The sequence below is a fragment of the Salvelinus namaycush genome, chromosome 23 (genome assembly GCF_016432855.1).
Source record: "Salvelinus namaycush isolate Seneca chromosome 23, SaNama_1.0, whole genome shotgun sequence".
NCBI lineage: Eukaryota > Metazoa > Chordata > Actinopteri > Salmoniformes > Salmonidae > Salvelinus > Salvelinus namaycush.
Window position 1 is genome coordinate 18,711,807 of NC_052329.1, and position 24,529 is coordinate 18,736,335.

General features: G+C 43.5%; 1 protein-coding gene across 1 annotated transcript in view; it reads left to right on the forward strand.

The window, feature by feature from the left end:
- Nucleotides 1-16,230: 16,230 nt before the first annotated feature.
- The window catches only part of LOC120018512 (kin of IRRE-like protein 3), a 133,680-nt gene continuing 125,381 nt past the window's right edge, over nucleotides 16,231-24,529 (forward strand). Inside the window, exons 1-2 of the mRNA XM_038961740.1 lie at nucleotides 16,231-16,264; nucleotides 16,581-16,643. Coding sequence (XP_038817668.1) covers nucleotides 16,231-16,264; nucleotides 16,581-16,643 — 97 coding nt within the window. The remainder of the gene's footprint in view (nucleotides 16,265-16,580; nucleotides 16,644-24,529) is intronic.

Here is a 24,529-nt window from a genome sequence, read left to right on the forward strand (position 1 = left end):
ATAGATAATAACATAGAGTAGCAGCAGTTGAAAAGGGGATAATGCAAATAGTCTGGGTAGCCAAATGATTAGATGTTCAGGACTCTTATAGCTTTGCGGTAGAAGCTGTTTAGAAGCCTCTTGGACCTAGACTTGGTGCTCTGGTACCGCTTGCCGTACGGTAGCAGAGAGAACAGTCTATGACTAGGGTGGCTGGAGTCTTTGACAATTTTTAGGGCCTTCCTAGGACACCGCCTGGTATAGAGGTCCTGGATGGCAGGAAGCTTGACCCCAGTGATGTACTGTACGAGTACAGTATATACCTAAGACTTGAAAATAAAGTTGCTCTGTTGACATGTAACAGCACTTTAGTGTTGGGAGAGTTTATCCTGGATTTAACATTTATTTTCCACAGCTTTTGCTCAGGGATAATTCCTGGACTTAAATTCAGAGGAAATCCTTAAATTTCCTGAAGGGGAGAGTTGTGTGGGATTAAAACGGCCCGGTCTTCTTTTCTACCCCGTCTTATATGAACATTTCCCCCTCTGCTCCACGAGGCTCTAGCACCGGGAACTTGGGTTGCTCGTCTTTGGATTTCCATGTATTACTCTGAGAGAAGTTCTCTCTCCAGCTGAATTGGAAATAGGGAAGCAAGGGGACATTTTCCCCCCTAGTAGCCCCATAGGTTGGCTTATCAGACCCAGCAGATGCACAGAGCTCATGGGACCTCATCAAGCAGTCTCTTGGAATGCATACCTGCTGCCGCTCAACCGTTACCCTGTCCCTGAGAGCCCCTTCTCTCCAGGGACAGGCACACCAATTACCTAAGCCAGGGAGGAAACCTAATGTCATACTTGGTAAGGAGTTCCATCACATTCGAAAAGTCCATGCGGTTGGAATTAGTTTTCTATAGCAGCATCATATTGTAGAATTCCTCAAGAGGATATATTGATATACAGTGGTGTGTGCAGTGTATCAGTATACTGTTGATGTATATACAGTGCTGTGAAAAAGTATTTTCCCCCTTTCTAATTTTCTCTACTTTTGCAAATTCTTTACACTGAATGTTATCAGATCTTTAAGCAAAACCTAATATTAGATAAAGGGAACCTAAGTGAACAACTAACACAACAATTACATACTTATTTCAGTTATTTCACAAACAAAGTTATGCAACACCCAATGCCCCTATGTGAAAAAGTATAATAATAAGATAATACGATTAGGGAGATACCTAGTCAGTTGTCCAACTGAATGTATTCTGAAATGTGCCTTCCACATTTAACCCAACCCCTCTGAATCAGAGAGGTGCGTAAATTGCCCCCTTACACTCAATAACTAGTTGTGCCACCTTTAGCTGCAATGACCGGAACCAAACACTTCCTGTAGCTGTTGATCAGCTTCTCACTTCGCTGTGGAGGAATTTGGGAACGCTCTTCCATGGACAACTGCTTTAACTCAGCATTTTAACCATTTTCATGTAGACTTGATTGTGTGTTTTGGATCGTTGTCTTGCTGCATGACCCAGCTACGCTTCAGTTTCAGCTCACAGACGGGTGGCCTGACATTCTCCTGTAGAATTCTCTGATACAGAACAGAATTCATGGTTCCTTCGTCCAGGTCCTGAGGCAGCAAAGCTTCCCCAACCATCACACTACCACCACCATTCTTGACCGTTGGTATAAGGTTCTTACGGTAGAATGCAGTGTTTGGTTTTTGTCAGGCATAATGTGACCGATGTTGTCTAAAAAGTTATACTTTTGACTCCTCTGTCCATAGAACATTCTTACAGGAGTATTGATGATCATTCAGGTGCTTTTTGGCAAACTTGATTCAACTTTTTAGACGACATGGGTCCCATTATGTCTGGCGAAAACCAAACACTGCATTCCACAGTAAGAACCTCATACCAACGATGTTGGTAGTCTGATTGTTTGGGGATGCTTTGCAGCCTCAGTACCTGAATGACTTGCCTTAATAGAAGGAACCATTAATTCTGCTCTGTATCAGAGAATTCTACAGGAGAATGTCAAACCCACAAATATTATTCATCCCCCTTTTCCTATTTTGTTGCATTACAACCTGGAATTTAAATAGATTTTTATTTGGATTTCATGTAATGGACATACACAAAATAGTCCAAATTGGTGAAGTGAAAAAAATGACTTGTTTAAAAAATATTTAAAAAATTTAAACTGAAAAAATGGTGCATGCATATGTATTCACCCCCTTTGCTATGAAGCCCCTAAATAAGATCTGGTGCAACCAATTACCTTCAGAAGTCACATAATTAGTTAGATTGCACACAGGTGGACTTTATTTAAGTGTCACATGATCTCAGTATATATACACCTGTTCTGAAAGGCCCCAGAGTCTGCAACACCACTAAGCAAGCGGCACCATGAAGACCAAGGAGCTCTCCAAACAGGTCAGGAACAAAGTTGTGGAGAAGTACAGATCAGGGTTGAGTTATAAAAAAATATCAGAAACTTTGAACATCCCATGGAGCACCATTAAATCCATTATACATTTTTTTAAAGAATATGGCACCACAATAAACCTACCAAGAGAGGGCCGCCCACCAAAACTCACAGACCATGCAAGGAGGGCATTAATCAGAAGCAACAAAGAGACCAAAGATAACCCTGAAGGAGCTGCAAAGCTCCACAGAGGAGTTTGGAGTATCTGTCCATAGGACCACTTTAAGCCGTACACTCCACAGAGTTGGGCTTTACGGAAGAGTGGCACAAAAAAACATTGCTTAAAGAAAAAATAAGCAAACACGTTTGGTGTTCGCCAAAAGGCATGTGGGACACTCCACAAACATATGGAAGAAGGTACACTGGTAAGATGAGACTAAAATTGAGCTTTTTGGCCATTAAGGAAAACACTATGTCTGGCACAAACCCAACATCTCTCATCACCATGAGAATTCCATTCATTTCTGCAGCATTGAAGGTCCCCAAGAACACAGTGGCCTCCATCATTCTTAAATGGAAGAGGTTTGGAACCACCAAGACTCTTCCTAGAGCTGGCCATCCAGCTAAACTGAGCAATCGGGGGAGAAGAGCCTTGGTCAGGGAGGTGACCAAGAACCTGATGGTTACACAGAGCCCTAGAGTTCCTCTGTGGAGATAGTTGTCTTTCTGGAAGATTTTCCCATCTCTGCAGCACTCCACCAATCAGGCCTTTACAGTAGTGGCCAGACGGAAGCCACTCCTCAATAAAAGGCACATAACAGCCTGCTAAGAGTTTACCAAAAGGCACCAAAAGGACATTCAGAGAAACAAGATTCTCTGGTCTGATGAAATCAAGATTGAACTCTTTGGCCAGAATGCCAAGCATCACGACTGGAAGAAATCTGGCAACACCCCTACGGGGAAGCGTGGTGGCAGCATTATGCTGTGGGGATGTTTTTCATCGGCAGGGACTGGGAAACTGGTCAGAATTGTTTGATGTAAAGATTGCTGTACACCAGCGGAACCCATCCAACTTGAAGGAGTTAGAGCAGTTTTTCCTTGAATGGGAAAAATCCCAGTGGCTAGATGTGCCAAGCTTATAGAGACATACCCCAAGAGACTTGCAGCTGTAATTATCAAGGCACAAGGCGAGACCCAAATGCAGATGGCTGGAGTCTTACAATGTTTATTAATCCAAAGGTGGAGGCAAGAGAATGGTCGTGGATAGGGGAAAATGTCAAAACCAGATCAGAGTCCAGGAGGTACAGAGTGACAGACAGGCTCGTGGTAAAGGCAGGCAGAATGGTCAGGCAGGTGGGTACAAAGTCCAGAAACAGGAAAGGGTCAAAACCGGGAGGACTAGAACAAGGAGAATGCAAAAAGCAGGAGAATGGGAAACCGCTGGTTGACTTGAAAACATACAAGACGAACTGGCACAGAGAAACAGGAAACACAGGGATAAATACTCTGGGGAAAATAAGCAATACCTGGAGGGGGTGGAAACAATCACAAGGACAGGTGAAAGATCAGGGCGTGACAGTAATTGCTGCAAAAGGTGGTTCTACAAAGTATTGACTTTGGGAGGGTGAATAGTTATGCATGCTCAAGTTTTCCGTTTTTTTGTCTTATTTCTTGTTTGTTTCACAAGAAAAAATATTTTGCTTCAAAGTGGTAGGCATATTGTGTAAATCAAATGATACAAACCCCCCAAAAATCTATTTTAATTCCAGGTTGTAAGGCAACAAAATAGAAAAATGCCAAAGGGGGTGAATACTTTCGCAAGCCACTATAATGGTGGCACAACCAGTTATTGAGTGTAAGGGGGCCATTACTTTTTCACACAGGGGAATTAGATTGGATTTATTTATTTGCAAATGCAGGTTCCCTTTCTCTAATATCAGGTTTTGGTTGAAGATCTCCTAACATTCAGAATAAAAAAACTTGCAAAAGTAGTGAAAATCAGAAAAGGGGGCAAGTACATTTTTCACGGCACTGTACTTTGTCAGGACTTGTACACCTCCCACACTATATCCAAAGCTAGGAATGAACTGCAGGCTTTATTATACTTAGAGGGTTGTAATTAGCTTGTTGTTAGAGGGTGGACGTCCCATGTATACATGGTGTATGAAGCAGGGAATCAAATTGATTTCACTTTGATTCTTTGCCGAAGATCATTTAAAACTTCTTCTCAATAGGGGGTGCTGTTTGCACTTTGTAATAATTTCGTTCCCAAATTAAACTGCCTCGTACTCAATTCTTGCTCGTACAATATGCATATTATTATTACTATTGGATAGAAAACACTCTCTAGTTTCTAAAACCGTTTGAATTATATCTGTGAGTAAAACAGAACTCGAGTTAGAGCATTTTTCCTATGAGGATGTGAGAATGCAGAATTCTGCAAGCTGTTTCCAGGTCAGTTTATTAATTTGCCAGTCTTCTATTGGTTGAGATGCACCTTATACGCCTTCCCCTGGATGTCAGCGAATAGTGAGATTTGAAATGGAGTCTCTAGGCAGATCTGAGAGGTTATAAATAGCTTGGGAACGAAGGGTCCGGTCTTTGTTCACTTCGCTCTGACGCAGGAAGGACCTTGGCATGTCGTAGTAGAAAGCTCCGGTTATAGCTCTTAGATATATCCGGCTCTGTTTTTATTCGATATAGCTGTTAAAGACATCATAATGTTGTTATTTTAAACCGAGTTATATCAGTTTATGTCAGTATATTGCGATTTTCGGATATTTATTAGTGTTGCGTTCTAGGGAGTTGGTGATGTCTGGCCCACATGGCTAATGTTTACTGCTAATTGCAACGTTGAAGACTACATTCTACAACCGAGCAACGATTCTTTTGGACAAAGGACAACTTTCCCAAGATTCTGATGGAAGCACATCAAAAAGTAAGAACTATTTATGCTGTTAATTCGTTGTTCTGTTGAAAAATGTAAAATGCATAATCCGCCATTAATTTCCGTGCGGTCTCGCTTTAACGCACGCTGTATGTCGTAGTAACGTTAATTTTAAAAATGTGACACAGCGATTGCATTAAGAACTAATGTATCTTTCATTTGCTGTCCAACCTGTATTTTTTAGTCAAGTTTATGATTAGTTATCGATATGAATAGGTGCCTCTCCCAAGATTTCTCCTGACATTTTGTTGGCAGCTTGGCTACTTTTCTCATTGTATAACCACGATTTGTGCTGCTAAATATGCACATTTTCGAACAAACTCTATATGTATTGTGTAATATGATGTTATAGGACTGTCATCTGAAGAATTCTGAGCAGGTCAGTGAAAAAATTAATATCTTTTGCTGGGTTATACGTTATCGCTATTTTTGGCTTGAATCAATGCTGTTGTGTGGTTTGCTATTGTGGTAAGCTAATATAATGCTATATTGTGTTTTCGCTGTAAAACACTTAAAAAATCTGAAATATTGGCTGGATTCACAAGATCTTTGTCTTTCATTTGCTGTACGCTGTGTATTTTTCAGAAATGTTTTATGATGAGTATTTAGGTAATTCACGTTGCTCTCTGTAGTTATTCTAGTCGCTTTGGTGAGAGTTGTGATGGTGGCTGCAATGGTAAACTATGATTTATACCTGAAATATGCAAATTTTTCTAACAAAACATATGCTATACAATAAATATGTTATCAGACTGTCATCTGATGAAGTTGTTTCTTGGTTAGTGGCTATTTATATCTTTATTTGGTCGAATTTGTGATAGCTACCTATGCAGGAAAAAAAATGGTGGAGTAAAAAAAGTGGTGTCTTTTGCTAACGTGGTTAGCTAATAGATTTACATATTGTGTCTTCCCTGTAAAACATTTTAAAAATCAGAAATGATGGCTGGATTCACAAGATGTGTATCTTTCATCTGGTGTCTTGGACTTGTGATTTAATGATATTTAGATGCTAGTATTTACTTGTGATGCTATGCTAGGCTATGCTAGTCAGCTTTTTTACTGATGGGGGTGCTCCCGGATCCGGGATTGGGAGGAATTAGAGGTTTTAACTGCTTAGAAATGGGAATCCGAGGAAGCCATTGAGTTCAGAGAATATGTGACCTTTCGTAGTTCAGACTCCTCTGCATATATTATTTGTCTGCCAGATATACATTTTTAATCAGCACATCCATCAAATGAGGCCTCCAGATAAGGACTGAGCTCACATCTCGCGTTAGGTTTGTTTAGCGGTAGGAAAATAATGACTTTCCGCTAGCAGCTTAAATCTTAGACATCTCTCTTTTCATTTAACAGAAAAAGACATGTATCTCTCATAATTTTGTCAGTGAAGGTAAAGAAAAGTATTTCATGGTGAACACAACATATTTTCTTCAATTATCTTGTGGTTTTCCAGAAATTCTGTCTACTCTCCAACCATCCCTTTAATATGGTCGGTGGTGGTGTCTATTTGAAGACAACTAACCTTTAATATGGTCGGTGGTGGTGTCTATTTGAAGACAACTAACCTTTAATATGGTCGGTGGTGGTGTCTATTTGAAGACAACTAACCTTTAATATGGTCGGTGGTGGTGTCTATTTGAAGACAACTAACCTTTAATATGGTCGGTGGTGGTGTCTATTTGAAGACAACTAACCTTTAATATGGTCGGTGGTGGTGTCTATTTGAAGACAACTAACCTTTCCATTATCTGAAAGCATTCAAAGGTGAATAGAACAGAACATTGATGTGTGTGAACAAACACCAACATCTTCTCTCTTTTACAAACATTTACAAACCCTACCCCACAATGATTTGCATGCTCATACAGTGCATTCAGAAAGTATTCAGACCCCTTCCCCTTTTCCACATTTTGTTACGTTACAGCCTTATTCAAAAATGTATTAAATATTGAGGGATTGAGGGAAAGATGAACGGAACAAAGTACAGAGAGATCCTTGACAAAAACCTGCTCCAGAGCACTCAGGACCTCAGACAGGGGTGAAGGTTTAACTCAGCTTCGGGCTAGTCTCTGAATGTGCTTGAGTGGCCCAGTCAGAGCACGGACTTGAACCCAATCCAACATCTCTGGAGAGACCTGAAAATATCTGTGCAGCAACACTGACAGAGCTTTAGTGGACCTGCAGAGAAGAATGGGAGAAACTCCCCAAATACAGGTGTGCCAAGCTTTTAGTTTCAACTCAAATCAAATCTAATTGGTAATACCCAAGAAGACTCGAGGCTGTAATCGCTACCAAAGGTGCTTCAACAAAGTACTGAGTAAAGGGTCTGAATACTTATGTAAATGTGATATTTCCTTTTATATATATATATATATTTGTCATTATTGGGTATTGTGTTAAGATTGATGAGGGAAAAAATTATTTAATCCATTTTGGAATAAGGCTGTAACAAAACAAAATGTGGAAAAAGTCAAGGGGTCTGAATACTTTCCATATGCACTGTCCACTTTAGAAATGAGGGTATGAGCAGAAAAACTAGGGGATAAAATGGCTGAGAAAAACGGATGTTTGAGAAAGTGGCAACAGTGCTGGGAAGTTGCCAGCTAGAGGGTCTGTTGTGTCCAAGGGGGAGATGGCCAGGTGGTTTCCGGTCGCTTTCTCTCACATGTTGACACTTTCCTCATGTGTGCCAAACCGACTCACCACACTGGCCTCATTTACGCTGACATTCACATACTGTATAGCCTGGGCATCCACACAAGACATCTCAGAGAGAACGTGCATGGAGAAACCCATTCCTTGGAGGATGGAGTGGGAAGCAATGCCAAGGTTGATTTGTGACCTTTAGGTGCTTGATTAGCATTGATCCTAGATGGGTCTCCAGTCAAAACATCTGCGGTCATAATTGTTTCTCCGATTTTTTTAATTGCTTTTCCCCAGAGAGCTCTTCCCATTTACTACAAGCAAGCAACCTGTGTAAGGTATAAAAAAGAGCGGGATAAACAGGACTTGTTAATTGGTGAAAACGACCTACCACACATGCAGCCAGGCCTTTTTGTTATTATTAGGAGAGAAAAAGGCTCTTAACTTCTCAGTAATTATACTTACACATTACTTGCTTATTTTCTGCCTCCCTGGCAGGTACTAATTGAGCAGCCAGTGGAAGATTTTTGACTTAATGAAAAGCTCTCCACTGTTGGAAGCACATGCAGACTATCTTTTAATTAAAACTGAGGTATCCAGGAAATTTACTTTCATTAAGCGTTAAATGGGGAGTAATTGGACTACAGATTGTAAAAAGATGATTAGTGGTGTTTGAGTCGTTTGCCGAGTTGAACCATCAACGAACCTGCTACTACACTCTGGTAGGGGGGCAGATGCTGTTTGACACAAATGCCTTGTGTCCGTAGATCAAACCACACAGATGTACAGAATAGTAGTAAATCTGGTGTAAACTCAGGGCCAATGTTATTCTTTCTCTCTCTCTCAATTATCTTTCTCTTGCGTGCTTTCTTTCTCACACACTCTCTCTCCATCAAAACCCTCACTCCCTTCTCTTTCACTTTCTCTGCGGTTGCTGTTGCTCACTTGTGGCGGAAGCCTGTTGATGGTGTGCAGTGGTGGAGCTGGTGGGAAGAAGGTTAAGTCTAACGGCGGGTAAGGGAAGGGAAGTGGGAAAGCTGTAGTTGAGATGGGGCTGAGGAGGAGTTGTCAGGTTTGATTTATTAAGTGTAGCTCCCTCCCTGACTGCTGGTAACTTGTCAGTAACCACATAATGGATGGGGCTCACAGCTCGCTGCGCAGTGATTGGCTTTTTTCCCTCGACGCCAGGCGATGTGCCTCCTTTTCTTTGCCCATCTTTCTCCATTTTTAATTAATTTGTTATTCACATCCCCAACCTTCTATGTTTGCCCGGTGTCGGGAGGACCAGGCTGGGCTTTTCTATTTCTCACTATCCTTCCGACATCCTTCATTTAATTTCCTGCTCTGTTTCCGGCTTCCACCATTTTCTCCCCTCTGTGTTGAATCTGGCAAATAACTGCCTGTCTCGACCCCGTCATTCCACTACAGTATCTGTCCATTGTGATACCAGATCGCTCCACAGTCAGTCAACAGAGATTGAAAGCATTTGTCTTCACCTTTCACACCTGGGAGTCAAAGACAACCATCGGCTCTGAGCGCATAAAGCTCCTAACCAACTCTGTGCTCTCTTGTTGTGTTGGTTGGGATCCTGTCACAAGTTAGCTGAGTATTTATTACACTAAATATCTAAGCTGAATCCCGAATACCTCACCATTACCCCCAAGCCTGTTCACCCAGAGAGATGAAATATGTATTGATGGTCAGGTACAAGAAAAGTGCAGTGTGGATAAAATAAAATAAAATAGAAATTGATTGCACTGAAATGGCTTGGCTCCTTTCCAGCTTGGGAGCCTTACAACTAGCCAGAGAGGGCAGACTCAATATGGGCCAGTTCAACCTTTCAAATATGATCCATTCTGAGCAAGGAACAGATACATTAACTCTGGCTGGCATGTTGGACATACATAATGAACGGTATCACTGTATCTAAAGTGTTAACAAAATATGATATGCAGAATCGGAAGAGGATGCATAGCTAGACAAACATTTTTAATGGAGAACAAGTTATATTGAACTAACAGCAGCAAACGTAACTACCCAGACACGCTAATGTTGTTTGTCATGTAGACAGTAAGCCACAGAAAATGGGCAGTAATATCTGCAACACTTGCCAAATCATTGTAAGCTGTGAATGGACATCCCAGTTGGGTCAACAGCTTGAAAACATATACACATACACCCACATGAGAGAACAAGACAGAGAGGTAAATCTTTGTGATATTTGGACCACGAGACTTACAGCCTAGAGCTTCTGGTCATAGATGTACATATCACACCCGGCATGAGCCCAGCTGCCCCGTGGTCAGCCCGTCCACAGTGATCCCTCACATCGCTGTTGCCCGTCCCCCAGTATTAGCTTTGTCTTCACCCAGATAGGATGCAGCGCAAGGACCTGGAGGAAGTAGCACAGCAAGCTAAGTTATTACTAAAAAACATCCATCAAACAACCCCCTGATGCCATGTTTTTAGGTCTGGGCACAGTAGGATGGCACACTTTGAATGTGCAAGCGATTTTTTTTCCTACTATAGAGATTCAATAGTTTTTCTAAATGCCAGCATGGAGTATATTTATCAACTACCTAAAGCACAATACAATTCCTTAAAGAGAATGCACCCCTCTCAATGGTAGGCAAGATTATCAATTAGGCGCTGTCAATACTATTCACTGATATTACACATATCCAGAGATATGTAGTTTTTTCACAGAGAAATTACAGCCCAGACAGGGTGAGATGGGACATGATTGGTCACTTGCTTAACTCTAGTTGTTGTGGATGTGTAGGTGAGGGGGATGTGTCAAGAACGCATCAGAGTTACCAAATAGAGGTGTGGTTAACAGACAGCTCTGATGTCATTATTAGACATGTCTGCACCTCAGGGGAAGGGGGGTGGGCTCTGTTCAGGACAGGATTGCAGTTTATCGATTTGAACAGTTTATCGATTTGAATAACCCTACCCCATGCTAATGGGGTACGTCATTTGGCTTTTCCCCGCAGCTCCCGTCATCCATCTCAAATCCGTCAAGCGTGGCACCGGGGCGCATGCCATTGTTTGGGTGATTTATGAAGAATTTCGTCGAAAGGGCAGTTTGTCATTCAGAGGAGTCCGGGGTTCAGCATTTCAATAGCTCCCGCATCCGGAGGGGAGAATGGCAGGTTTGGAGAAAGAGGGTTCATGAAGGCATCGCGGGAAAGAAAATCAATGGTTTTTCAGGCTATCAGAGATGAAGGGCGACTTGAAAATGGCACTCTGTGATGATTTTAAATGGGGTCACAGTTTTGGGTTCTATTTGCTTTATTGTTTTATTTTATCTGGCTCCCAGCCCACATCCAGCTTCTATCCTGACAGAAAGAGTTGAGCTGTAAAGTGTTTTTACAATTAGCTAAATCTAACACATAGAATCATAACAGAAAAAGGTTCAGATGTTTTGACCTGTGAAGGTAGCGGCAAGAACTATGAAGTCAAAAGCAAAGATGTTGTTATTGGTGCCAGTGACATGTTTTACACTTTCCCCTTGCAACACTTTCCTCTGAACACCTCACACCTTGGCTGTGCCGAGAGCTTGTGTGTGTGGGCGTAGTGAGGAAGCCAGTAAATACAGAATGCAACACTCGAGCACATTTGCATCATCTATCTTGATTAAATATGAATCCACCTCTGGTTCTTCTCCCCATGACACCAATAGCATGGTTGGCATAATGTTCAAACTGTACTGCAACACCTGTTGTCTGATACAGAATAGACTGTCTACTTTAATATGTCTTTTATTCAGATCCCTTTCTACCTGCAGCATAGTGAACAAGCCCTTGACAGAAGTGAGCCGTGTAATGTAAGGTTAGATACAGCATAGCAAATAAGCCCAGAGTCCTGTCAATTTGACTACTATGTTTCAGGTTTTGTCAGGTGTCTATTTTTCCATCTTCCTGTGATACAGAACTTGAAGAAAAAAACAGTGTTGGATACTACAGACATAGTCCTACTTTACCACTGAAGTGTAGCATGCCTGTCCATCCATCCACATAAGTCTCCCATAGAACATCTAAGTTAAAATGACCATTCAGAGTTATATCCCCAGAGTTATACCCACCCGTAGCACACGTTCCAGCAGGTATATCTCACTGATCATCCCCAAAGCCAACACCTCATTTGGCCGCCTTTCCTTCCAGTTCTCTGCTGCCAGTGACTGGAACAAATTGCAAAAATCGCTGAAGTTGGAGACTTTTATTTCCCTCACCAACTTTGAACATCAGCTATCTGAGCAGCTAACCGATCACTGCAGCTGTACATAGTCCATCTGTAAATAGCCCACCCAATCTACCTACCTCATCCCCATACTGTTATTATTTTATTTACTTTTCTGCTCTTTTGCACACCAGTATCTCTACTTGCACATCATCATCTGCTCATTTATCACTCCAGAGTTAATCTGCTAAATTGTAATTATTCGTTCCTATGGCCTATTTATTGCCTACCTCCTCATGCCTTTTGCACACACTGTATATAGACTTCCTTTTTTTCTACTGTGTCATTGACTTGTTTTTGTGTTATTGGCTTGTATATTGTTAATTCCATGTGTAACTCTGTGTTGTTGTCTGTGTCACACTGCTTTGCTTTATCTTGGGCAGGTCGCAGTTGTAAATGAGAACTTGTTCTCAACTAGCCTACCTGGTTAAATAAAGGTGAAATAAAAAAATAAAAAAATCAATGCATAGAGAGTTAGTATTGACAGGAGCGTCTTTATGAATAGTTACAATGAAGATAAATCTGATGTGCCACAGTTATCTATTATCATCTATCAGCCTACAGATGGTGAAAAGTGATGTCCAATGACAATCTTTCACTAAAACTCCACACTCAGTGTGTAGTCACATGCTCAAGAATCTCATATTCTTTCCAAATAACTATGCTGTAACTTCTATTTGCTAGGGAAGAACATGTTACTATAGTGCCCCACTATATAAGTCCCGTGGAGGGAGAGGGAGAATACAGTAGCCATAGAATAAAGAATTACAATAATTGCCTCAACTAACCTGTACCACCGCACATTGACTCAGTACCAGTACCCCCTGTGTAGAGCCTCATTATTGTTATTTTATTGTTAATCTTTTATTTTATTAATTAAATATTTTCTTAGCTCTTATTTTTCTTTAAACTGCATTGTTGGTTAATGGCTTGTTTTTTTCCCATTTCATTTAACTAGGCAAGTCAGTTAAGAACAAATTCTTATTTGCAATGACAGCCTACGAGGGGAACAGTGGGTTAGCTGCCTTGTTCAGGAGCAGAATGACAGATTTTTACCTTGTCAGCTCGGGGACTCGATACAGCAACCTTTCGGTTACTGACCCGACGCTCTAACCACTAGGCTACCACTAAGCATTTCACGGTACGGTTGTATTTGGTGCATGTGACAAATAAAATGTGATTTGATTTGAGTAGAATAGGATCTCTGTGAGAGTGACCATACTAATGATACTCATACATCATTTAGTGATATGGGAGTGTAGCCGTACCTAATACATGCATGCTCTTTTGGGTTATAGTGTTTAAGATGTTCTGCTAGAAGATGCAACAACAAGCTACAGTATAGGACTTTTGCTGTCTCTCTGATGTAGTAGATCCACTCTCCACTAGATGGCCTACTGAAATTAATAATGTCATATTCCACAAATAGATGTTTCTGTTGCCATGTTATTGATCGACATTGCCCAATGCAAACAACATCTGAAGAAATTGTAAATATTCAGGAGAAGAGTTGCATTTTTGAAAGCTGTCAAAAAGTTACAAGCAAATTGTAAACTTGACTAATTGTAGAGGAGCTAGCTTCCGTATGCACAGATGTGAGATGTGACATCAATCAAACCTAAAGGAATGTTTCCTGATGATATTTATTATCTCTCCCCTATCTGTCTCACAATTCGCTCGTAAGCTGATGCTATTTGATTAACATATGCCAGTGGAGTAATTTCTTAGTAAAATAACTGTTCTCCAGTGGCTGTGGACCAAGTCTTTGAAGAGCCATTAGCCCAGAAATGCTCAAGATGTATCTCCCTCCCTTAAATGAGCTGTCTACAGCTTGCCCATGTGAGACCATTTTATTTTAATCTTGAAGGTTCATATTTTGACCATTTGTTGCAGGGGCGTAACTTTCACTGGGGACGAGGGCATGTCCCCCCCACATTCTGAAATTGCATATTTATCATTGGAATGTGACACATAGTGAGGCAACGGTGTGCTTTAGGACCATTTTTCATCAGGGTAATTCACCTGCACTCCGACACCTTATGGTATTGTGCTCAGAGGCTATAGTCACTATCCTTATTGGGTTGTTGGAAGGCTGAGTACACTAGTTTTTAGATGTAGCCATGTTGTTTCCAACTGTGTTTGGGCTTTGGTCTCTGTGTAACATCTTATGTTAGACAGATCAGTCTTTTGTCCCTTAACGTTTTCTCCACTCCAACAAAACACTAGCTCTAGCACAAGCTAAACTTTTACTAATAATTTAAGGTCAGTGAATGACCTTTAGGTCATTGTAATGCCTCAGAATGCCTGGAAGCAGGCAACCACACAGTGAGTGGAATGTATCAGTGCAGAGACTATTGGAAGATCACACACCATTGAGCCAGGGTGAGAGTGCATTGAGTCAGTTTCACTAGAGTCAATAAAGAAACACATTGACTAGAGTGATTGGAATAGTTACCGTGACCTTGTGTTGGCTTAACAACCTCTTTTGTTATGGCCAAGGACAACACTTTGGAAAGCCGTGAACAAATAATCAAGGAACAGGAATCTGAGTCCTATTCACCATTTCACCCTCTCTCTTCCCTTCGCACTACTTCTCATCACCCTCAATCTCTCGCTCACTCCTTTGCCAGCTCTAGCTATCCTCGACAATCCAATAATTTATACTTAGGATGGAATGGGCCAGTGGATGCAGTAGAGGGAGAGCCAAAAGAGCTAGCGATAGCAGCTAATTAGCCACAGCTGCTGGTGGGACCACCGCATGTCGGCTGCCAGAAGAGCCTTGACAAAATTGTTATCAAATGCAATTAGAGAAAGACAGACATTTTTAGGGGGATAAGACCCTGGGTAAACCTGGATGATGGAGGATTTGTGTGTGGTCAGGTTAGATTTGTGTGAATTAGGTAGTTGTTGTGGAATTCTTAGATTACATGTTAGATATTGCTGCACTGTCGGAACTAGAAGCACAAGCATCTTGCTACACTCGCAATAACATCTGCTAACCATGTGTATGTGACCAATAACATTTGACTTGATTTTAGATACTGTTTCAGCAGGTGTCTGCTGGGAAGCTTTGTTAGCTTAATGTGTATTCTGCATGTGTCTACCCGTGTGTGTGTGTGTGTGTGTGTGTGTGTGTGTGTGTGTGTGTGTGTGTGTGTGTGTGTGTGTGTGTGTGTGTGTGTGTGTGTGTGTGTGTGTGTGTGTGTGTGTGTGTGTGTGTGTGTGTGTGTGTGTGTGTGTGTGTGTGTGTGTGTGTGTGTGTGTGTGTGTGTGTGTGTGTGCGCGCGTGCGTGCATGTTGGTGTGTGGTCAGGTTAAACCAGCAGGTGAACCGTTTTTTGATGTTTAAATGAGGTCATAGACTACGCAACAAAAACACCTTGCAGATCCCTTTACAGTACAGCTTTTCAGCCATGCACTACGACAGCACTGTACACAGACTTTACCATGACACAGTCACAGCATGGCAACTTGTCACAAAGTTAAGGCACCAGATGGGATCGCTGTAGTGTGTGTGTGTGTGTGTGTGTGTGTGTGTGTGTGTGTGTGTGTGTGTAGACATGAACATGCGTGCTTATGTCTGCATATGTGCGTTCTCATGCATGCCCACTCATCTTGGTCTATATATGCACACGTTGACGTTGGGAAGCTAGCCGTTCTGTTCTACCATACTGCTCTCACAGACCATCCAGATGGTCCAGTAGGTAGAGAGGCCTGGTGCCTAGCCAAGCATACAATCATCACTGTCTCCAGAAAAATATTCGAATAGCAATCCATATATCCCCCTCCGCCTCACATGCTGTGACTCACACAACCACATAAAGTAGGTATGGGTGGTCTGGTGGTCGATTTGGACTTGGCCAGCACTGGTTTAATGAGCCTTCTGGACAGATAGGCCTAAGGGGAGCGTTCTGAACCCCAGGTTGCGCCACCAATGGCTGGGCTGGCTTTGTGAGAGAGCAGCCTGAGGGGAGAACATGAGCAAAGCCCTGGAGCCACAATGCCGCTCACATTGGAGAACCAAGTCAGCCCTGGTAACTTTCTCTCTGCTGCCCCTGTCACACACACCCTTTTTAAGCCTGAAATGAGCAGCAGCAATGGCTGTCACAGAGGGGTTTCATGTTGCTCTTAGGTGGATATCAGAGACAATAGGAATATGACGTTGACGTGACAGCCATCAACGCTACGTCCCTAACCACTTCCCTGGAAAACATGTAATAGCCCTTGGTTTGGGTCTGCTGTTGGATGAGGGATGTGAATGGATGTAGTCTCCAGTCTAAATCCTTACTGTGTGTATGTGAGTATAATGCCTTTTTAAGGTGAGTGTATTTGTGTGTGTGTCGTTCCCAGGTGTGGGCTCTGGCCGTAGGCCCCTGTCCAGGGAGGCCCAGTCAGGCTGGGGTGCTGGCAGAGGTTGGAGAGTGGCAGCAGATGTGAATTGTCAAGCGTTGTGTTTGGCTCATTAACTGCTCTTCCACTTGCACCAAACACAGCTGTTGCCTGGCCAAGGAAGCAGAGGGGAGAGTGTGTGTGTTTTCACAATATGGAAGTGAAATATGATTTAGGAACTTATTTATATGTAATTTCCTGATCTTTAATGGCATGCAATGCTATGTGTCCTTTAAATTCCTTTATACTATGTAGTGTGTACCATCTCTCTCATTCCATTATCATTGTATCCGTTTCCTATATCCTCACAGACATTTCAATACATCCACATGCAGGTTATTCAGACTGAATTAGTGGCCTCATAAGGAACCATTCAATAATAAATACAGTGGGCTATGTGTTGTGATTATTCTGCCTGTCTAACCTCCCCAGCCCACTGATATCAGCATGTTATCTCCCATCTGGATGGATTTGCATTAGCTGGCTGTGGATATTGCTCATGTAGCCCTGTGTTTAGCTATGCTATTGATGGCCCTCTGTACACGGCAGGTATCTTGTGGTCATTATAGTTTGCTACATAGTCAAACCCAATGAACTGCTAGTTCTATGATTGTAGCCCTATTTTACCTCATAGCTGGCAGTCGGTGTTTCGGAAAAACCCCTAAGAGTGTATTGACATTATGGTTGTAATTCAGGGAAAACGTTGATATTTCAACAGTAGTTACAGTATCCTAAAGACTGGAAAGCTTCCGTGGGGAGACACTCTAGACCCAAACTGTTACAGACCTATATCAATCCTGCCCTGCCATTCTAAAGTCTTCGAAAGCCAAGTTAACAAACAGATCACTGACCATTTCGAATCCCACCGTACCTTCTCCGCTGTGCAATCCGGTTTCAAAACTGGTCACGGGTGCACCTCAGACACGCTCAAGGTCCTAAACGATATCATAACTGCCATCGATAAAAGACAGTACTGTGCAGCCGTCTTCATCGACCTGGCCAAGGCTTTTGACTCTGTCAATCACTATATTCTTATCGGCAGACTCAACAGCCTTGGTTTCTCAAATGACTGCCTCGCCTGGTTCACCAACTACTTCTCAGATAGAGTTCAGTGTGTCAAAGAGGGCCTGTTGTCCGGACCTCTGGCCGTCTCTATGAGGGTGCCACAGGGTTCAATTCTCGTGCCGACTCTTTTCTCTGTATACATCAATGATGTCGCTCTTACTGCGGGTGATTCTTTGATCCACCTCTACGCAGACGACACCATTCTGTATACATCTGGCCCTTCTTTGGACAATGTGTTAACAAACCTCCAAATGAGCTTCAATGCCATACAACACTCCTTCCGGGGCCTCCAACTGCTCTTAAACGCTAGTAAAACTAAATGCATGCTCTTCAACCGATGGCTGCCTGCACCCGCCGCCCGACTAGCATCACTACTCTGCACGGTTCTGACTTAGAATATGTGGATAACTACAAATACCTAGGTGTCTGGCTAGACTTTAACTCTCCTTCCAGACTCATATTAAGCATCTCCAATCCAAAATTAAATCTAGAATTGGCTTCCTATTTCGCAAAACAAAGCCTCCTTCACTCACGCTGCCAAACATACCCTCATAAAACTGACTATCCTACCGATCCTCGACTTCGGCGATGTCATTTACAAAATAGCCTCCAATACCCTACTCAATAAATTGTATGCAGTCTATCACAGTGCCATCCGTTTTGTCACCAAAGCCCCATATACTACCCACCACTGCGACCTGTACGCTCTCGTTGGCTGGCCCTCGCTTCATACTCGTCGCCAAACCCACTGGCTCCAGGTCATCTACAAGACCCTGCTAGGTAAAGTCCCCCCTTATCTCAGCTCGCTGGTCACTATAGCAGCACCCACCTGTAGCACGTGCTCCAGCAGGTATATCTCTCTGGTCACCCCCAAAGCCAATTCCTCCTTTGGCCGCATCTCCTTCCAGTTCTCTACTGCCAATGACTGGAACGAACTACAAAAATCTCTGAAACTGGAAACACATCTCCCTCACTAGCTTTAAGCACCAGCTGTCAGAGCAGCTCACAGATGACTGCACCTGTACATAGCCCATCTATAATTTAGCCCAAACAACTACCTCTTCCCCTACTGTATTTATTTATTTTGCTCCTTTGCACCCCATTATTTCTATTTCTACTTTGCACATTCTTCCACTGCATATCTACCATTCCAGTGTTTTACCTGCTATATTTTATTTACCTCGCCACCATGGCCTTTTTTTGCCTTTACCTCCCTTATCTCACCTCATTTGCTCACATTGTATATAGACTTATTTACATTTACATTTACATTTAAGTCATTTAGCAGACACTCTTATCCAGAGCGACTTACAAGTTGGTGCATTCACCTTATGATATCCAGTGGAACAACCACTTTACAATAGTGCATCTAACTCTTTTAAGGGGGGGGGGGGGTTAGAAGGATTACTTTATCCTATCCTAGGTATTCCTTAAAGAGGTGGTGTTTCAGGTGTTTCCGGAAGGTGGTGATTGACTCCGCTGACCTGGCGTCGTGGGGGAGTTTGTTCCACCATTGGGGTGCCAGAGCAGCGAACAGTTTTGACTGGGCTGAGCGGGAGCTGTACTTCCTCAGAGGTAGGGAGGCGAGCAGGCCAGAGGTGGATGAACGCAGTGCCCTTGTTTGGGTGTAGGGCCTGATCAGAGCCTGAAGGTACGGAGGTGCCGTTCCCCTCACAGCTCCGTAGGCAAGCACCATGGTCTTGTAGCGGATGCGAGCTTCAACTGGAAGCCAGTGGAGAGAGCGGAGGAGCGGGGTGACGTGAGAGAACTTGGGAAGGTTGAACACCAGACGGGCTGCGGCGTTCTGGATGAGTTGTAGGGGTTTAATGGCACAGGCAGGGAGCCCAGCCAACAGCGAGTTGCAGTAGTCCAGACGGGAGATGACAAGTGCCTGGATTAGGACCTGCGCCGCTTCCTGTGTGAGGCAGGGTCGTACTCTGCGAATGTTGTAGAGCATGAACCTACAGGAACGGGTCACCGCCTTGATGTTAGTTGAGAACGACAGCGTGTTGTCCAGGATCACGCCAAGGTTCTTAGCACTCTGGGAGGAGGACACAATGGAGTTGTCAACCGTGATGGCGAGATCATGGAACGGGCAGTCCTTCCCCGGGAGGAAGAGCAGCTCCGTCTTGCCGAGGTTCAGCTTGAGGTGGTGATCCGTCATCCACACTGATATGTCTGCCAGACATGCAGAGATGCGATTCGCCACCTGGTTATCAGAAGGGGGAAAGGAGAAGATTAATTGTGTGTCATCTGCATAGCAATGATAGGAGAGACCATGTGAGGATATGACAGAGCCAAGTGACTTGGTGTATAGCGAGAATAGGAGAGGGCCTAGAACAGAGCCCTGGGGGACACCAGTGGTGAGAGCACGTGGTGCGGAGACAGATTCTCGCCACGCCACCTGGTAGGAGCGACCTGTCAGGTAGGACGCAATCCAAGCGTGGGCCGCGCCGGAGATGCCCAACTCGGAGAGGGTGGAGAGGAGGATCTGATGGTTCACTGTATCAAAGGCAGCCGATAGGTCTAGAAGGATGAGAGCAGAGGAGAGAGAGTTAGCTTTAGCAGTGCGGAGCGCCTCCGTGACACAGAGAAGAGCAGTCTCAGTTGAATGACTAGTCTTGAAACCTGACTGATTTGGATCAAGAAGGTCATTCTGAGAGAGATAGCAGGAGAGCTGGCCAAGGACGGCACGTTCAAGAGTTTTGGAGAGAAAAGAAAGAAGGGATACTGGTCTGTAGTTGTTGACATCGGAGGGATCGAGTGTAGGTTTTTTCAGCAGGGGTGCAACTCTCGCTCTCTTGAAGGCGGAAGGGACGTAGCCAGCGGTCAGGGATGAGTTGATGAGCGAGGTGAGGTAAGGGAGAAGGTCTCCGGAAATGGTCTGGAGAAGAGAGGAGGGGATAGGGTCAAGCGGGCAGGTTGTTGGGCGGCCGGCCGTCACAAGACGCGAGATTTCATCTGGAGAGAGAGGGGAGAAAGAGGTCAAAGCACAGGGTAGGGCAGTGTGAGCAGAACCAGCGGTGTCGTTTGACTTAGCAAACGAGGATCGGATGTCGTCGACCTTCTTTTCAAAATGGTTGACGAAGTCATCCGCAGAGAGGGAGGAGGAGGGGGGGAGGGGGAGGAGGATTCAGGAGGGAGGAGAAGGTGGCAAAGAGCTTCCTAGGGTTAGAGGCAGATGCTTGGAATTTAGAGTGGTAGAAAGTGGCTTTAGCAGCAGAGACAGAAGAGGAGAATGTAGAGAGGAGGGAGTGAAAGGATGCCAGGTCCGCAGGGAGGCGAGTTTTCCTCCATTTCCGCTCGGCTGCCCGGAGCCCTGTTCTGTGAGCTCGCAATGAGTCGTCGAGCCACGGAGCAGGAGGGGAGGACCGAGCCGGCCTGGAGGATAGGGGACATAGAGAGTTAAAGGATGCAGAAAGGGAGGAGAGGAGGGTTGAGGAGGCAGAATCAGGAGATAGGTTGGAGAAGGTTTGAGCAGAGGGAAGAGATGATAGGATGGAAGAGGAGAGAGTAGCGGGGGAGAGAGAGCAAAGGTTGGGACAGCGCGATACCATCCGAGTAGGGGCAGTGTGGGAAGTGTTGGATGAGAGCGAGAGGGAAAAGGATACAAGGTAGTGGTCGGAGACTTGGAGGGGAGTTGCAATGAGATTAGTGGAAGAACAGCATCTAGTAAAGATGAGGTCAAGCGTATTGCCTGCCTTGTGAGTAGGGGGGGAAGGTGAGAGGGTGAGGTCAAAAGAGGAGAGGAGTGGAAAGAAGGAGGCAGAGAGGAATGAGTCAAAGGTAGACGTGGGGAGGTTAAAGTCACCCAGAACTGTGAGAGGTGAGCCATCCTCAGGAAAGGAACTTATCAAGGCGTCAAGCTCATTGATGAACTCTCCAAGGGAACCTGGGGGGCGATAAATGATAAGGATGTTAAGCTTGAAAGGGCTGGTAACTGTGACAGCATGGAATTCAAAGGAGGCGATAGACAGATGGGTCAGGGGAGAAAGAGAGAATGTCCACTTGGGAGAGATGAGGATCCCAGTGCCACCACCCCGCTGACCAGAAGCTCTCGGGGTGTGCGAGAACACGTGGGCAGACGAGGAGAGAGCAGTAGGAGTAGCAGTGTTATCTGTGGTAATCCATGTTTCCGTCAGTGCCAAGAAGTCGAGGGACTGGAGGGAAGCATAGGCTGAGATGAACTCTGCCTTGTTGGCCGCAGATCGGCAGTTCCAGAGGCTGCCGGAGACCTGGAACTCCACGTGGGTCGTGCGCGCTGGGACCACCAGGTTAGAGTGGCGGCGGCCACGCGGTGTGAAGCGTTTGTATGGTCTGTGCAGAGAGGAGAGAAGAGGGATAGACAGACACATAGTTGACAGGCTACAGAAGAGGCTACGCTAATGCAAAGGAGATTGGAATGACAAGTGGACTACACGTCTCGAATGTTCAGAAAGTTAAGCTTACGTTGCAAAAAATCTTATTGACTAAAATGATACAGTGCTGCTGGCTGGTGGAGTAGGCTAGCTAGCAGTGGCTGCGTTGTTGACTTAGTTTGAAAGTGTAGCTGGCTAGGTAGCCTCGGTAACTGGCTAGGTAACCTTGACAATTACTCTAAACTACACAATTATCTTGGATACAAAGACAGCAAAGACAACTATGTAGCTAGCTAACACTACACTAATCAAGTCGTTCCGTTGTAATGTAATAGTTTCTACAGTGCTGCAATTCGGTAGACGGTAGACGTTGGCTAGCTGCTGGCTTGCTAGCAGTGTTGCCTACGTTAGGACGAAAATAGCTGGCTAGCTAACCTCGGTAATTACGATAATTACTCTAAACTACACAATTACCTTGGATACAAAGACAGCAACGACAACTATGTAGCTAGCTAACACTACACTAATCAAGTCGTTCCGTTGTAATGTAGAAACTAATGTAATAGTTTCTACAGTGCTGCTATTCGGTAGACGGTAGACGTTGGCTAGCTGCTAGCTGCTGGCTAGCTAGCAGTGTTGACTAGGACGAAAATAGCTGACTAGCTAACCTCGGTAATTACGATAATTACTCTAAACTACACAATTATCTTTGATACAAAGACGGCTATGTAGCTAGCTAAGATCAGACAAGTCAAACCGTTGTACTGTAATGAAATGTAATACTACCTGCGGAGCGAAATGCGACCACTCGCTCCAACAGTGCTGCTATTCGGTAGACGGTAGACGTTGGCTAGCTGCTAGCTGCTGGCTAGCTAGCAGTGTTGACTAGGACGAAAATAGCTGACTAGCTAACCTCGGTAATTACGATAATTACTCTAAACTACACAATTATCTTTGATACAAAGACGGCTATGTAGCTAGCTAAGATCAGACAAGTCAAACCGTTGTACTGTAATGAAATGTAATACTACCTGCGGAGCGAAATGCGAAATGCGACCATGTTTATGTTTCTACTGTATTATTGACTGTATGTTTGTTTTGCTCGAGGTGTAACTCTGTGTTGTTGTATGTGTCGAACTGCTTTGCTTTATCTTGGCCAGGTCGCAATTGTAAATGAGAACTTGTTCTCAACTTGCCTACCTGGTTAAAAAAAATAGAAATAAAAAAATAATAATAATAATATTGAGCCCTATCGTTACTGTGGTATATGACCATCTATCAAAGTTCCAGTCAAGCATTGACATTTTTTTATTGAAGTTACAATTTAGGGAGAATTTACAGAGAACATCAATTACGTTTAGTTCAATTTGACCTGTCAATTGCGCAAACTTTGGTAAAACACTTTAATCTCCTAAAGATCCTGCAAATTCAAAGGGATTACAGATAATTCAACTAGCTATAGTAAACCCTATTTTTTGTTTGAGGAAGTTGATTTGTAAAATATGAACTCAATATCAATGTATTTAGTTGCTATGTCTTTTTTATAAAACTAAATCTGTATTTACCAACAGAGGGTATGCATTTAGCACTCGTAAATCAGAACGTAAGGCCTCTACTCCACCATATCTCCATCATCTGACTATTCTGTTATTTTATACTGTTCCTATTTACCAGGTGTTAATGTGCAGTCCACTGGTGGTGCATCAGCCTGTTGTACTGACCAAGCTGGATCTGCATGGAAATTGTTGTACAAATATTTACATAGAGCCCAGGCCCGCAGTAAGTAATGGGTAGGAGGATGTAGGAATTCTATTATCCTCTGCTGAACCCAGGTCAGTGTCCTGGGGCTGGAGCGGGTGTCGAGCTGGCTCGGTCGACAGGGGAGTGGGGAGAAGAGGGGGGCATAGAAGAGAGAACCATTAAAGGACTGGAATAATTGCGTTCAGATTAGTACTCTCTACTCTATAATCTAATTGGACAGTACTGTACATTTATTTTGCATCTTGCATTATGCAGTAAGAAAGGAATTCAGTTAAAATCACAATGTTTAGGTACAGTATGAAATGGGCAAAACACTTTCTCACTTTATTCATGTTTTTTTTTTGCATGATTAGGATGGCCAAACTGGCTAGTAGTTCAATTTATAAACTTGCTCTCATAATTTCTATGGAATAAAAACATACAGTATGAATTGTAAACCTTTAATAGTGGATATGACCCCTGGAGATAATCAAACAAAAATCTTGAACTGCAGCCACGCACCAAGCAGTATATATACAAAATAAAATATTTAATATTGGTCATAAACACTTGGATGCTGATATGCTGTTTGTAATTGAGAGCTTAGAGCTTAGAGAAAGAGAGAGAGAGAGAGAGAGAGTGAGACAGAGAAAGAGAGAGCGAGACAGAGAGAGAGAGAGACAGAGAAAGAGAGAGCGAGACAGAGAGAGAGAGAGAGAGAGAGACAGAGAGAGAGAGAGACAGAGA